Source organism: Mixophyes fleayi, chromosome 5, assembly GCF_038048845.1.
Source record: "Mixophyes fleayi isolate aMixFle1 chromosome 5, aMixFle1.hap1, whole genome shotgun sequence".
Taxonomy (NCBI): Eukaryota; Metazoa; Chordata; class Amphibia; order Anura; family Limnodynastidae; genus Mixophyes; species Mixophyes fleayi.
In genome coordinates, this window is record NC_134406.1 from 204,501,072 (window position 1) to 204,518,384 (window position 17,313).

General features: G+C 39.1%; 1 protein-coding gene and 1 long non-coding RNA gene across 3 annotated transcripts in view; both read left to right on the top strand.

Moving 5' to 3' along the window:
- Window positions 1–315: 315 nt before the first annotated feature.
- LOC142158922 (uncharacterized) lies at window positions 316–4,779 on the top strand. The gene is made up of 2 exons (XR_012692883.1): window positions 316–813; window positions 1,522–4,779. It is a non-coding gene; the product is annotated as an uncharacterized LOC142158922 (long non-coding RNA).
- A 1,749-nt stretch (window positions 4,780–6,528) lies between these two features.
- The window catches only part of LOC142158923 (acetyl-coenzyme A synthetase, cytoplasmic-like), a 33,882-nt gene continuing 23,097 nt past the window's right edge, over window positions 6,529–17,313 (top strand). The window contains exons 1-6 of one of the 2 annotated variants that reach the window (XM_075213302.1): window positions 6,529–6,877; window positions 7,212–7,407; window positions 13,306–13,397; window positions 16,442–16,545; window positions 16,918–16,990; window positions 17,083–17,158. In XM_075213302.1, coding sequence (XP_075069403.1) covers window positions 6,724–6,877; window positions 7,212–7,407; window positions 13,306–13,397; window positions 16,442–16,545; window positions 16,918–16,990; window positions 17,083–17,158 — 695 coding nt within the window. In that variant the 5' untranslated portion in view covers window positions 6,529–6,723. The remainder of the gene's footprint in view (window positions 6,878–7,211; window positions 7,408–13,305; window positions 13,398–16,441; window positions 16,546–16,917; window positions 16,991–17,082; window positions 17,159–17,313) is intronic. The other variant, XM_075213303.1, reaches the window with a different exon arrangement.

Sequence of the window (17,313 nt, forward strand, 5' to 3'; positions counted from 1 at the left end):
TCTATTTGTGAAATTAGGGACTGCCCCTTTGAGGAAATCAAGGCATGGAACGCATAGCGTCACAGTTAAGCTTTTAGCAGCTGTTCACTGGTTACCTGATAACAGTATACACGCATGTTACAGTTACAGTAATTCCTAGTAAATAAATGTTAATCTCTATGCAAAAGTTTTTTTATTCACAGGTCTCCAGCTGCAAAGACCCATTAGGCAATCCAGATTGCATTGATTTAACTTCCAATGCACCATCTTTGCACCACAACAAACATAAGTATAAACTAATGAAGGATTTAAATAACGTAAACTCTTCTGAGTAATGATTACCTTGTTTTGGAAGAGATATTAGAGTTTATGTGCTATTCGCATAGCAAATGCATGAACTAGGTGGTTTTTCTGTATGTGCAGAAAGCAAAAGGTTTTTATTTGTATCCTCATTACAGTTTTGAGTAAATCAGTGTTTGTAAAGACATTTACTGCCCTTATTTACTGTGCTATAATTGTCATATACTGTAAATAATTCTTTTTATTGTGGGTATGGTAATGCATTGATGGGAATTCTATATTTTTACAGAAATGAAAAAGATTTAAGACTTTAAGAGCAATTGTATGTGCTCCTGCATTAGCACTTCTGGATCATAGCAAGCCATTTATACTCTCCTCTGAGCAGAACCAAATGTTTAACCAATTTTAAGCTGAAATAACTTCAGCGCCAGCACTGGCTTTGCCAGATTATGACAAGCCTTTCACATTATTTTGTTATGAAGTCAGTGCACATGTACAAGGAGTACTGACACAAATACATGGTCGCAAGCTAAGGTCACTTGCATACTACTCCGCTTTAGTGCTTGAAAAGAGTATAGATATTGTGCTAGGACACCCAGTTACCTTAACGGTATCGTACGTTGTGACAGAAACCAAGCACAAGCAAAACATTTGTTACCGGCCAGATTTACTAAGTATGAAGATATACAGCACAAAGGACATTCCCTCCTATTGTGAAATGAGTGACATATAACACTTGCCGAGCGCACTGTGTATTTTCTTCCTCCCTTTCCTTTTTTATTAGAAGAAAAAAAAAAAGGAAGCACAAGAGGCCCCAGAGCCTCTCATGTTCACAGATATATGTTAAGACCTTCAGACAAGGGGAATCTGAGTAAACTGTATTTTAAGTTTTTTAAAGGTCCAAGGGAGACCAGAGAGGGGAGTTCATTGATATTAGCAGGAGGAATATAGATTGCACGTTATTTTCCTTTGCTGTGCGCTGTAGATGTGTACTAGACTAGAAAGGAAAGCCAAGTTTGGAAGAACCAGACTCAGGCCCATAGTAATGTATAGATCATTATACATAATTAGAAAATTCTAATATGAAAGTTTAACCCAACCAAATAAAGAAAAGAGCAACCCATGACTACAGGGGTTTACACCCAATGCAGGAATGTGTTTGTGAGTATTGTGGCCCAACACATTATTATATACACTAATAGAACTGATGATGTGGCTTATTAACAGGTTATTTAAGCTAAGTGTTTCTCTTCCAGAAGAATTAAAGTTACCACATCTGTCTTAACCGTTGTACTGTACACTCCATCTAATGAGTGTAAACTTTGTGGAACTCAGAAACCAAGAACCTTTTCCTTGGATTCCACATGCTCCTTACTGAAGCCTATCCTAATGAAGTAGCACTGCTTACTCCCAGTAACGTTACACTTAAGCAGTGCACAATGTTGAATCCTGCTGCCTTATTGCAGCAAGTTTCAAAAGATGGGAGAAGTACCTGTATATATTGGGGTTACCCTAGGGATTTGGGGGAATTCCATTCCAGCTTGAACAGAAAGAAAGGAAAAAAAAAAAAAATGCAAACAAAATTTTTCTGAACATGATTGCATAGAACTAATGAAACAAGAATCTCTGGTTTTATCTCACATTAAAGATAAACCATTACCAGATGCAGACATCACTCTTTTTGTAGATGGTTCACACTATTACATAAATCCTGTCCCTTATACAGGGTGTGCTGTAACCACACACACAGAAATAGTGATTCAACAGACTCTACCGAGTCACATCAGCAAAAGAAGCTGAACTAAAGGCCCTGACACTTGCATGCATATATGCAAAAGGACAAAGAGTAAATATTTACACTGATTCAAGTTATGCATTTGTAATTGCGCATGATTATGGCCCTGTATGGAAAAGTAGGGACCTTATGGGTTCAGCAAGCAAACCAGTCAATATGATGAACATACCAGGGCACTGTTCACTGCATTCCAGCTGTCCTCCAAACAGTGATGAAGGTGAAGACACACACAGAGATACTACCCCCGAAGCTAAGTGAAATAGACCAGGCCGCACGAGAAGCCGCCATAGCCCCAGTACCCCAAGGGGAGTCTATTTACATGGTGACCCCCTGACCCCTGTTTGACCAGAGCACACTCCAACTTATGGAAAGACAAGCAACAGAAAATAAGAAAAAGACTTGGGCAATACATGGAGCACTAGAAGTGCAAGGAGTGGTGTAAAGGTCAGCGTTTGTGTCTGCCAAAAGTAGTTTATCCCATTATGGCCAATATAGCACACGAGAAAGTGCATCTGGGAAAAGATGCTATGGTTGTACTCACTAGCAGCTTATGGATAGTACCAGGGTTCGCCCAAGCAGCACAGTCGTTAGTGGCAGAATGCCTAGTCTGTGCACAAAGTAACCCGAGTAAGTCTGTCCTATGGAAAAGCACACCCCAGACATAATATCCCTATAAGAGGATACAGATAGACTTTATAACTTCCCAAATGCTCGGGCTTTGAGAATGTGCTTGTCTGTGTCAACTTCTTTAGTCACTGGCTGGAGACATGGCTGTATAGAAAAGCAAATGCTAAAGCATTAGCCAAGAAAATTGCAAATGAGGTAATCTGATGATATGGTGTACCAGAGGTCATTGTAAGTGACAGAGGGATACACTTTACGGGGCAAGGATTCCAGAAACTATCACACCCCCTACAGATCCCAAAGTTCAGGATGTATGGAGCGCCTTAATGGTACACTGAAATTGAAAATGCAGAAAATAATGGCTGAAACAGGTCTGCCATGGATCTCATGTTTACCTGCACTCAGTAAAAAATACTGCTAGGAAAGACACAGGTTTAACACCATATGAGATATTGTTTGGCACAGCAAACAGAACAGGCTGTTATTTTCCATAGCAACTACACCATGTATATAGTGATTTGTTGAATTATGTTGCCTTATTATAGAAACAACTAACTGAAATACATGGTCAAATATTCTCCTCCATTGCAAACCCTAATTTTGATACAGGTACCCATAAACTGCACCCTGGGGGGCTGGGTGGTCGTGAGAAAGCACATCAGGAGAAGTCTTGAACCCAGATACAAGGGTCCTTATCAAGTCCTGTTGACGACTCCCATGGCAGTGAAAGTACAGGAAAGAGACACCTGGATTCACGCATAACACTGCAAAGTCTTCAAATCAGGGGAGTCTTGTTCTGATAAATAGAAATGACTGTCTCATTGTATTGATATGTCTTGCCAGAATAATTGTGACTGAAGTAGGGATTAAGGCCTCCCTAACCCAGTATGAAACAGACAGTTAAGTGACATATTGCCTATGCCACTGTGAGAAACATATGGGAAGGAGTGCTCAACAATTTGCACTCATAGTAGAGTAAACTCTGAAAATGTCTTTGTGCAGATGCATAACCTCATTGGTAAAGTTGTCAGTAATGATTCATGTTGGATATTGGAAATATTGGCATTAGTAGCAAATGGTTTAGCAATCCTGTTGATCGTATAGGTGATAATGAAACTAAATATATGGCTGATTAAGAAGTTACTGACACTTGATTGTTGTCTCTCCAAAAAGGGAACCACTGAAAATCCCGAACCTCTGATGATCACAGAAATTACTTCTGAAACCTGACCAGACTATGAGTGTCATGAATTATTTGGACTAGCAAAGCCAAAGAACTGCAGAGTTTGCAACAAGAAACTACTAAAGATTGAACAAAGGACATGCAAGGCCTGCAGAACTACTATAGACTCATTAACTATCTTTTAAGAAACCATCTTTTAAGAAACCATCTTCTAAGAAACCATCTTTTCTAGACATGGACATTTGCCAAAATGCATCTCCTCATAAATCAAGTTAGGACAGGGAGGATCACAGGCTTATTAGTGGGGGATGAGTTGACAGATTCCTAAGGGGACCAACTCTATGCATGTGGCCTCCTACATGTGTATAAGTACCTGCTTATTAAGAATGTGGTTCTATAGATAGGATTAGGTAGGTAGGAGGAGAAAGGGTCGAAAATTGAATAAAAGATGGGAAATGTTAAATATGATTTTTTGTTAAGGCCTCATAAGGCCTTTGTTCAGCCATTTTATTGTAACTTGTATAGAAATATTATTTGCTAGAAGAGATTATTCATTTTTCTGTTAACTTGCAGTTTTGCAATATGTGAGCCTATGGCCTTGAAGTTGAACTAATAGAGAACACCTGAAGAATGTAACCAGTTATGAAAACAATAATGAGCTTCATATCCAGCTGGTAGCATGGGAGCTGTATCCATGGTGTTGCACATAGCATATCTCCAACTCCCCTTGAGATAAGAAATAATAGGCTCATCTGTCCTTAGAAGGGGGAGAAAAGTAAACACCTCAAGAATACGTGAGAAAGTTAATCAGTAGCGCTTCTCATAAACTAGTGGTATAAACTATTGTATGCATATGACGTAGGATTCATTTATTCAGTAGCCTATAAAAACCTGTATCTTTGTATCAATAAACTAGAGAATATTCCTTGCATACAGAACTTGGTCTGTGTCAATTCTCTCCAGCTGATTGAAGCGCTTCCAGATATACTTGACACCACAGGCTGACTTGGGTCAGAATTTTAGATTTAACATAAGTTTTTTTAAAAAACAAAAAAGGACTGGAAGCGCAGGGACCGGACCGGCCCATACAGCCATCGGCCCTTCTGGCAAATGCCAGAAGTGCCAGATGGCCAGTCCGGCCCTGCCCGTCATCATCAACAAACCTATCTTTACATCCGCTCCTTTTTGAATATGGAACTGCGTATGCTCGGTTTACTGTGTGTTTAAAAAAACACACACAATACGTTTGTTTTACGCTCCTTGATGAAACAGGCCCAATGTATCTGTAAGTGTAGGCTTTAGGCTGGAGCAGAGGGGAACTAGGTCCAAGTGGAGAGGCAGAGAAAAAACAGAACTGGGGATCCTGTGGTTGCAATATCTAGGTCATTTAAAAGAGGACATTAGTTAAGCAAACTTAATTTTTAGGTGATTTTATTCATTTGGAAATTCTTATGGGCATATTCACATATTCAATCTGCGATCAACATCGCGGCTGCGCATTTTTTATGTTAATATGGTACCGCAACATCACGGATTTCCCTTTGCAACCCTAGGAAATCCACAATGTTGCGATAACGCGGAGTGCCTTCGGGTCCATTGAGGAGGCACTTCACACTTAATTGAATGACCCTTAGTATTCATTTAGGGGAGGGTACATTTACCCGGAGGACTGAAAATTATTTTAGGAGTTTGTGTATTACTCTAGATGAATTATGAGGTTTGCATTCATTGTTGGGGCTTGATATTTATCTGTGTAGTTAATTATTAATTCCTATAATTCCAGAAATATGATTTTTTTTTGTCCTTTTAGATGAAGTGGGAGTTTTAATTTTACTTCAGTGGCTGCCTTAATTTGTGAGATTTTGCATTAAATTGCTTTTTTCTGTTCAGTTACACATGTTTGATCCTTACAAAGGGGAGCAGGGCACAGGTGACCGTATACTAACTTCACATATATGAAATAGACATGTAAGGTGACACGTTTACTGTAGATCAGATCTACTCTGGTTCCCTATAGTTTTTACACATAACTGCATTGCCTATGACGTGCCCGTTATTATACCGATGATCTGGCAACCTTACAAGGCGCCACTCCTTGGGAATCCCATGTGCCCAGAGGTGTGTCACTTTAAACTCCATTTCCCTTCTCAGATGAACTAATCTATTTGAGAACCAGGAAGTGCTACCGTGAATGAACGCTGCCTGCTCTCCTAGGTGAATGGCTATATCATACTTTAAAGCACTGTGTTGTAAAGACTCTGTGCCCCTACAGCAATCACTGCAGCCATTGTTATAAAGCTGTATGGGAGAACCTCACTCTGAGGTAAATCAATAAAACAGCAGCTTTCAAGGGCTGATATCAAAGCCTCATATCTGTCAGCCAAAGGCTGAAATCAAAGCCTCATATTTGTCAGCCGACTCTGTCACGGCTTTTACCCCTTTCCCTCTATCGCTCGCATCCTCCGCCCGCTGGCTCCACCACCCTATACGCGCACCATCTCCCCAATATCCAATGGCATGAGATGAGCCGAGTGCGCCGCAGCCAATCTGAAAGGAGGAGTGTTAGCAGAACGCCAGGTGATTGGATGGCGAGGTATGAGAATACATACCCGGGCGAGATTCACAAATAGGGTCCTCCTGCAAGAGACAGAACAGCTAGTGAGGAGGAGGAGGAGGAGGCAGTGAGGGATTAGTCTGTGGTAAACCTACTGGAGTTCATTTCCTCTGACATCTCCATTTACATACACACCTCTGCTGAAGGGGGCCTCCTCCTACCTATAGCACACTCTAGTCGCTCCTGGTGACTTGTAAATTAAGGTGTTTGTGGTTTATTGCAGCCAACATGCCAAGCCAGGTACAGACTACGGCTAAAGCAGCCTTAGAAGAAGAGGAGTTGGTAACCTACCCCCCTGCACAATCCTTGCAAGAACATGCCCACATCCCAGACTTCAACAGGTACAAGGAGCTATACGAGCAATCCATCCACAGTCCTGAAGGTATTTCTATGTGCTTGGATAGCGAAGAATTTAATTTCTGAAATTATTGTACATATTTATTTGGTCAGTGTGCTGTTAAAACATTGTTGTATAATGTGTATGTAAAGATAAGGATTCTTACAGTTTCCCAGATTTGCTAGATATGATGAACTCTGATTTACAATGGTCAAAAATACAATGAGCTAATTATGCCAAATAATTGTCTTTCTAGAAATATATTACCCAGTATTGTTTGTTTACCTGTCAATTAAAAACAAAAACAAGAAAGAAAAAAAAAAAAGTCAACATTCTTTGCATTAAAGGGTTTTCTTCCTCATACTTTTCTTCCTTGCAGAGTTTTGGATGGAGGTTGCTTCAAGATTTTACTGGGAATCTCCTCCCTCTGGGAAAGTACTGGATTATAATTTTGACATCACCAAAGGCAAAATCTTCGTGGAATTCATGAAAGGAGCAAAAACCAATGTCTGCTACAATGTTCTGGACAGAAATGTCATGGAGAAAAACTTTGGGGATAAAACAGCATTTTTCTGGTAATATGACCAAGTACACAATGTAAAATGATAATAAAAGGCGTTATGATGTATGAAAATGTGCTTGCTGAGCACCTTGAGCCAGCCTGAGTAGCAAACACAAAGTATTTGAGTCTCTGACACAATGACCACATAAAAAACAAACAAACGTGTTAGCACATTTTCAGATTTGCAGGTTATAGAAAGTATACACAAGTAACCACTCTATGATCATTAGTGCTGCAACAGTTACAGGTGCTTTGAAGGTAAAACTTAAAGTCTTAGGGGGGATTCAATTCCCCACGTTGTTCTTAAGAACAATGCAGGATGTGCTTTATTGTTACTATGGTGATTGATCTGCATTATTACCGTTGGTACGGTAATTTCGATGCTGCTTTTTGCTCATGGCTCCCTGAGCTGCAAACAGTAATCTGTGTTAAAACTACTGTACTAACGGTAATGATTCTAAACAACAACACGGGGAATTGAATCTCCCCCTTACAAATAGGGACCTGCATTTGAAAATGACAATAGAAGAAAGATATCTAGATAGGTGGTTCCCAAACTGGCTGCCGTGGCTCCCTGGTGCCGTAGCCAGGGCTGGTGGTAAGCAAGACGGAGGACTACTGGGTAATTATTTTGCCATAGGGGTGCCTTGAAAAAATTATGGAGACCCTAAAGATGCCTCGAACTGAGAGTTTGAGATCCACTGATGATGATGGGCAACAACTAATGCTGAAAGCTTATCACATGTGATTTATTTTACAAGTGCAATGTGCCTAAATTTTCTGAGCAACAAATGCTGTGATATATCTCTTGAAAGTTGTACATGATGAAACTGTGGCAGAACTCCAAATAAGTTTACTTTTAAGTGACAACTAAATGGGTAATGCAGCCAGTAGGGTAGGCCCATATTGGTCCTTTCTGAAATGTGAGAATTGGTTGTATCTTTAAAGGTCATGCCAACGAAAATGAAATATTTATACATTTCTGGGGAGAAATTTCCTCCCCCTCCTTGTTGTCTCTGTAATGCATCTTTCTTTTATTTATTTTTTCTCCCTTAAAATGCATGCGTTTTGATTGGAACACTGACAGTGAAGGGGGAGCGAGACGTTTATCCCAAATTCCATATTGCTACTTGGGAAAGGGGGGGGGGGGTCACCATTAAGTGTGCACTTTGAACATCTCTTTAAAAAAAACCCAAAAAAACCCATGTCCCAGTTTGCAAACAGAAAACACCATGAAAAATGTATTGAAGACACACATCTGAAATCAGCACTAACCCTGCTGCCTGTACAATTGCTTCCACATGGAAAGGCTTTGAAGGGGGCAAAGCTTTAGGTCTCCTCTCCTGTGTGTCCAAATCTAATGTCTGCTCCACCCCTAGTAAACTATTACTGTGTTCTCCAAACGTGCTCTGTGCTTAGTAAAAATTATACTATAGTTTCAAGGGCTTTTTTTTAAATTTCATTGACTTGAGCCTTGTGAAGTATTCTACATTGTGGTTTTTTTTTTATTCTAGTGACTAGACTATTATGGTTCAGGTTGTCATACCTCCGCCCATTTCGTACAGCCAATCATGCTGCATTAGTTAAGATGCTTAATACATTCAAAAAAGCATTTGCTGTATGTACCCTTTTTTTATTCAGCGATGCATTTTGCTTGTTAACACTGATTGTGGGCTTGTCTCCTTTAACAACGGTACAGCAGCAGTTTGGCTAATACACTTTAAACATTTACACTGGATAGAAAGATTTTGCCTTTATCTCCATTCTATCATAGCCTTTTCATTACCAATTGTCTGCTCACGCCGAACCTGTTGTATGCAACACAAAATCACCCAGTTAACTTAGTGATAATAAGTGGAACAATGTTGGACAGTTGGTTAGTACAAAAACAAGTAGTTTTTCAATTTTTTTTTTTAAATACATGCAAACCAGAATATTTGTAGCTAAGGAATGTTACCCAGTGACCTGACATTACACCCATCTCCTATGTTGCTATTAATGTTCTCTTTGAACACATCCTGGAGGGTAATCTGTATAAAGTTGTTTTGTTTTATAAATTACTGATGGAGTTAAAATACAACAATTGTAGCCCTAACATGTGCCATTAAAATTGCTCAGTTTTGTATTCAAATAACACATATATTACAGACACCTAGTAAAAGAACAAGACTAGCATAATGCACATCCGGTTTTATTTTCTATTTTTAGAAAAAACAAAGACAAGCAAATATACTAAAGTAGTTAAAAAACGTTCACAGTGCAGTAACTCATTACAGACAATCAGCAGCTAAGTTATATTGTTCATTGAAAGGTATGCAAATGTAAGCAAAGTTGCTGATTTGATATAGGCTACTACACTGTGCCTATTGTATCTAAATCACATCTAATGTATCTTGCATCTTTTTGAGAAAACTAGGTCTTTGGAATTTATTTTACAAAAATATGTTGTTCGCCTAGGAAACTTCCCAGGAAGGTAAGATTCAAACATAGAAGCATGTATGGCGCATAAGGAAGTTGTTGAGATAATATATACAACATATTTTTATTAAGGTTGACTGAGAACAGGACTATGTATGACGTTCATTCTAAGGAGCATAGATAATCATTAAACAATACTATGTTCATTTTTATCTATACATAGAGCAGTGACTGTATAAAACGGGAAGCGCCCAGTTTAATTAAGGTTATTGCTATCTAAATGCTAACCTAACAAGTTCATGTAGTCTAAAATTATCATTAAGGTTACTACTGACCTGTCATTATACATACTCCTAGATGCAACTTGGCATAGCCTTACATTGCATAAAACATGGGAGTGTTTCTATAAAGCAAGTTTCAAAAATAAAAATCTATATATAGGGGGGAATTCAATTCTGCCGCGAGTAACGCGGCACTAAATCTATTACCGTTAATACAGTAATTTGAACCCTGATTCCTGGAGCCGCGAGCAAAACGCCGGCACTGAAACTACCGTATTAATGGTAATTATGCGCACCATTACCGTAACATAAGTGCGCAGGCCACGTTACTTTTTACAGTAGCGCGGCCAATTGAATTCCCCCCATAAAGTTTACTTAATGAAACACTTCTGACTTAGGGGGTAAACAAACCATTTGGCTGCTATTTATGCAGTGACAAATATCTCAAACTATGAGAGCTTTATACTTAAACAGTATTTGTGCACATTAGTAGTAGCTCCTCTATATAAGGCATCTGCTGTAGTCTGTACACTTTTGGTGAATTGTGTACTGGACAGCTTTATTTGCTCTTTTTATGTTTGCAATAAATTCCTCTAACAATATCTGGTTCCACGTCACTAAGGCAGGGCCCAGGGCATGGCTTGTTTACACTGAACCTCATAAGGATCTGTGTCCCTTTAACTGCTAAATGCCTGAGAATAGTTTTTCTCCGGTAGTGCATCACGGCAAACGGTCCCTAACTTCTAGGGACTTGCTAGGTTTTACAGATTTATCCCAGGAAATGTCCATACTTTTAAATAATTGACCAACTGTATAATAAAATCCTTCATATTCTGCACTTTGGGGGCAATTCTTAACATCTATGCTTATTTAGATTTTGTGTTTCTTTATTAAAAATAAATATGTAAACAGTACATTATAATTCAGTTCATAAGGAAACTGTGTCATTCAAAGGTCTTCTAATACAGTATAGTGTGTTGTGTGCCGAGTTGCACCAGTAGGTCATTTAAAATGTTGCCAACAATGGAAGTGTCTGCTTAGTGGATGCAGTCTGATTTTATAGTGTCTACTTGCATAGTCTGAGCTCTTTGAGATGTAATGTGTGTTATCATATTCAAGGTAGTAGTCTGTATCTTATCTTAAAGACGTTTATCTAATCCACATCCTGTGACCTACTGGTATGTTCAGGCTGACCAATGAATATATGGTGATATAATTAGTAGATTTAGTATCTTTGTGTCTCTATCAACTTTCTCATGAACCTTTTACCTTTTCTTTTTGCTACCAGGACTGCACAGTGTCAATGAGTTTGCTTGCGTAATTACAGTTTTGGTGAGTTGTCAGGGAAGTTTGTAGACCAGTGGTTCCCAAAATGCGCCGGGACTCCCTGGGGTGCCACGGAAATCTCGCATGAGTGCCGCGGCCGGACTGGTGGTAAAGCAAGGCGAGGGACTACTTTAGTAATTATTTTGGCCTAGGGGTGCTTTGAAAAAATTCTGTAGACCCTAAAAGTGGTTTGAACTGTGATAGTTTGGGATCCACTACTGTAGACTTTACTGATATACTTGAAACAGGAATTTGAGTGCAATTGGTTTAATAGTTTTTAAATGTATTGGTCAATTATTACAATGCCTATAGATGTAAAATGATAGAATCCAATTGTTTTGTGTGCTTACATATGCCTAGTAAAGGGACATACATATGTCAGACATAGCTTTGTTACCCATCTCCAAGTTTTGAGCAGACTGTGTCTGTATTCCAATTTTCTTCCATTTTTCTCATGTCCTCTGCTACCAGCCCATGTCTCCAAGCTATTCTGTTGTGAGAGGCTTATTCCACACGAAGATTGTTAGGAGGGTTTGGAAGGGCGTAAGACAATTCTGGTACAAAGGTGAAAAGTAATGAAAAGTGTTGCATTTTAGTAACACCTTTATAGAAGATAGTGAAAGATTAGCAACATGAATATTGTTATACCTTCATATGCTAATGTTTTTATTAGACTCATAGTAAAGAAAAGTATTGCAGAAATATAGCCGTGTTTAGTGACTAAATTGTGGATGATGAGTATACAAAGCTTTATAGATATAACCACAGTATGGCCGCACAAGTCACCAGTCTCGAACATTTTTTTGTTTTTTCCCAAGTTTAATTCTCCCTTAATGTTTACCTCTGGTTGGTGTATCTGTTGTTTTACTGAGCATTTTGGAGGAAAATGAGTAATACAGCTGTTTAATACACATACAGAATGGTTTACAACCTTGAGACATTGTCAGGATAATGCAACAGCAGTGTTGTCTTCCTGCTTTCTGGGGAGCTCTAGTCTTGCAAAGAACTAAATTTGTTTGTGTTATGAAGTGCAATAACTTAGGGGTCCCAGGGTAGATAATTTTACATGACAAGTACCCAAGGAGGGCACAACCTGTTAGGGTGGGATGTCCAGACGTCCACATTGCTGAATATTATTACCTATATTTTTAAGCTAAGTACTTTTATCCAGATAAAAATAACTATTTTTTTTAAAATATTGCTACATTTGTATAAGTTTGAGCATGGGGACTTAGAAGACCTGCTTAGTGGAGCAAACCCTAGGGATATAACTAGGTAAATATGTAAACTTTTTGGAGAATAAGTCTGTCTACTGTGGAAGTAGATCTGTCTGTGTTTCATATTTGCTGTGCAGGCAATTAAGTTGAAGGCATGGCAAAACAGAAAAGGTAACTTATGATAGTTCAAAGTGTGTCTAGTGCATATCATTGGTACTTACTGTTTCACAAATGTGGTGGATTTTATGCAGCGTGCCATCAATTTGCACGTGAAAATGGCAGTGTCTTGGAGGTGCAAAATTTAGCATCTTCTTACATGGGTAGCTGGGAGAATTTGGGACATTGACAACTAAATGTGGACTAGGTTTCCTTGTCCACCTATCCACAGAACGTTGACCCTCTGTTAACGTCTCAAATATAGGAAGCTACCCATGTGAAATATGCTGCAATGTTGTATGTCACAAGCATTTGAATTCTTTAGTAACACAAACGGTAATCTCTAGATTTTTTTTTTTTTTTTTTTTTTAAATGGCTAGTATAAATAGATTACAGGAAGAGAATGATTTAGTATAAAAGTGTATTACCTCTATATAATATAGAGAATGACAGTATGGTGCATGTATGACAAAGTATTAAACATTTACATATCCCTTTTTTTCCTATTTTCAGGGAAGGCAATTCACCTAGTGATTCTTCTGTGATCTCATATGCCCATTTACTGAAACAAGTCTGCAAGATGGCAAATGTCTTAAGAAATTTAGGCAAGTTTTATGTATGTTTTTAATGTGTTACATTACACTTGTTTTTCTTGGTCTCTCTCTTGAAAAGGAAAAACAGTACAATAAAATGTGCACTGAAATCTTTCTAAGACAACACATTAATGCTGTTATATATTTACAGACAATAGCAGTTATGCTTGTTGAAGATATGAAGTAACCTGTCAATGGTTTGCTCATTTTATAACTATGACCTGTCAGTCATTTACTACTAATTGTACCAAGTAATTATTCTCTTTGGTAACGGATACAATTAAACTATTTTCTAATAAGGCTGTAATAATTGGTATTACTTGTATCTAGAAATTAATCCGCTTGTTAAGGGTACATATTCTTAGGTGCTTTAGAGCCACCTGCAAAATAGAGATCTGTTGATGTCAATGAGAACTAAAAACATTGCTGGATGGCCCAAAAATCCAGCATGCACAATCTGGGTATTTCCATTATTTGCTGTCCATGCAGGCTCTATAACCATCCATATTGACATCTCCTTATCACTCTCCCTTCCCAGCCAATTTCAAAGGCCCCTGTCCACCTTCCCTCCCGTCAGTAACTCTGAGTTCCTCTCACTCGTCCCATCCTCTTTCCCATCAACCTGTTCTCTGGACCCTACTCTCCCGCCTCCTCCGCTCTCTCTCATCTAATACTTGTAGTCACCTGGCCTTATCTACCGGCATCTTCCCTTCTGCCTTCAAACAAACACTCGTCAATCCCAATGTAAAAACAAAATCTTTCGACCATGGCTTTCTAAAGCTCCCGTCCTATATCCCTACTCCCATTAATTTGCACACTTCTCGAACAGCTAGTCTACAACCGTTTAACACACCTTCTCACCGTTCACGCTCTCCTTGATCTTTTACAATCATTATGCTCCAGTACTATCTACTCCACCATGACTGTCCTCACCAGGGTGACTAATGATCTGTTCTTGGCTAAGTTGAAAGTCCACTTCTCCCTGCTCTTGCTCCTCGACCACTCTACTGCTTTTAAAACAGTTGACTATCCTCTCCTCCTTCACTCCCTTGGCCTTCTCAGCAGTGCCTTTTCTAGTTTACCTCTTACCTCTCTGATTGTTCCTTCAGGGTTCTCTTCCTATGGTGCCATCTCCATCTGGATGGCTGGAAGCTACATCAAGTTCAGCATATCCAAAACTGAGCTTATCATCTTTCTACCACCTAGTCTCACATCCCTTCCTCCAATCTCCCTTAATGTTGACAGTGTCTCACTCTGCCCTGTTCCCATGTCCGCTGCCTGGGGGATCATCATTGCTCTCATTTTCAATCCTCACATTCAGTACCTTGTCCTATCCTGTCACCTTGACCTTCGCTACATTCCAAGATTCACCATTTCCTGACATTCCTCTTCCACTGTGCCTCTCTTCAAGCTCTCTGTTGACTCCCCATTCCCCCTAAAATACAGTCAGGTCGCTTACCCTTCCTTATAAAGCCCTCCTTAATGTCTCCCCCTACCATATCTCCAACCTTGTCAAGAAATACTTCCCTACTTGCTCACTACGTACTATCAAGGACCTTCACCTGTCGCCAACTCACGCACATTTGAAACTCTCTGCCCCACCCAACCAGTCTCGCGCCCAACCTCGAATCATTCAAGTGCTCCCTCAAAACTCACTTTTTCAAATTTGCCTGCCCCATCCTAAGACATTTGCCTCTTCACACTTCATCTTACCTTTCACTTCTATGATCTCCATTTGCTACCCTGCTGCATCTTAATCGGCTCCCTCCTCCTGATCCACCTAACTCATCCTCTCGCTTCCCCACACCCCTATCATCTCCATTTACTTCCCTAATCCTCTTGAATGTTAACTGTCACAATTTTGGTCCTCTCTAGCTCCTATCTCCTCATCCTCTTTGTAATGTTTCCTTTGTTCTAGTTGTGTTTTCTTATGTAAGTTGCTTTCTCTTTTGTCTCTTGTATTGATTTTTACTGATTCTATTGTTTCTGTTGCCCCATACTTATCTTTATTTTGTTCTGTTTATTTTTTTTGTTGATTGTGTGGTGTTCTGGATTATGTTGTGCCATATAAATTGAATATGATGATGATCTGTGAGAAGTGAGTATGTCACACTAACAAGCTACTGTAGCTGATGTGGAACATTAAGGTTCATCTGCGTTCAGCCACTTTCTGAAAGCAACTTGGCCATCATATGAAAATGGGTTAATTGATCTCTCTGAGGAAGTACACACGCAACACAGGAAATGCTCCAAGGGACGGGATTTGACAGAAAGTCTCTGCTCATCTTTTTTGTTCTTGCGGCCATAGAGCTGCTAGCAAAAATCACCTGAGAAATTTCTGTAGTAGCGGTAGTAATGCGTAGCTGCGTTCTAAAGAACAATGCAGCTAATTGAATATGCCCGCAAGAGTGACAAGCGAATTGCATGAGGTTAACACAATTACAGTAATTAAATATTTCTTTATTGTTGTAAGAAACATAAATAGCCCAAAGTAGTTCCGAGAAAAGCTCATAACCTCGGAAATGGGGTTCATGAATAAAATGTATTTAATATACAGGTGCATTAAACACATCAGGGGAATTCAATTAAACATAGACTGAAGCGAGGTCCTCATGTGATGTGCTCCTGCACGCACTTCTACTTAATGTGGCACTGAAATCTCCACTTATTTTTGCTCACACCTGTATGATATGTGAGCAAAAAATTCAGACGTGCATGGCTCCAGGGGCACTTCACTATCGGATAAGCCCCTCTTCCCCTTCCCCTTCCCATTATGTGCTTCTATTTGCAGTTAAGGGAGGTGAAGGAACATTCCATGTATTTCATTCAGCTCAGTGGAAGGCAAGTTACTAAGTGCATCAAAAGTGCAAATGATAGTTAATGCAATTTTTTTATCCATTCAACTGGAATCATTCAAATTATTAAGGAGTCCTTATCTAAACTACAGCAACATCAATATAATTTCATATTCATATTATTCTATATAGCTGTTTAATAGAAAGTAGTGCATTTGGAACTAAACTAACCCCATTTAATCAAATCCTTTACTTTTAAAGGTGTGAAGAAAGGAGACAGAGTGTCTATCTATTTGCCAATGATCCCAGAACTGGTATATTCTATGTTGGCTTGTGCCAGAATTGGTGCAGTTCACTCTATAGTGGTAAGTCTACACTACAGCACATTTATATGATCCTCTCCAAAAGGAATATGGACTTCTACATAAAATCGTTTACCGGCAACTCTTTGAGTCACTGACCCACCCACTAGCTTTTTAAAACAGACAGGCTTGTTAGGCTGAAAAAACCACATCTGTTTGGGCTAGTTTGGCCTTGCCAGTGCAGGACAGGTTGTTCTGGTCAGCATGTGAGGAGCTATAGGAGCATCCTCCCTAACTCATGTCATTGCTCTAGTTACAGTACAGCACATGGTACTTAATGTCTGATCTGTGTCCTTTGCTTTCATTGCATGCAGTAACACACAGCCTATATAGCAAACTGAAATATGGGCTTGATTTGTTCTTGTGTTATTTTAGTTTGCCGGATTTTCCTCAGAATCCCTATGTGAAAGGATCCTGGACTCCCAGTGTGCCGTCCTTATTACCGCAGGTGTGAAATACTTACACCTTGAAATAATACATAATACTACCTCTCTATTTGTTAGTGACTTGCATTCTGTGAATTTTTTATTTTTTTTGCAGATGGTGTATTCAGAGGAGAAAAACTGATTAACTTGAAACATATTGCAGACGAGGCGATACATAAATGCAGTGAAAAGTATGTTTCATGTCTTACAAATTTGTGTGTTCATTTATATGCCTACGCATAATTTAGAAATGAAGCAAGACTAAGAAACAAATGTTAATGGCTGTAATTAGCTCAAGTTTGAATAATATTTTATTCAACTTGGTACAGAAGAGAAATGGTAAGAA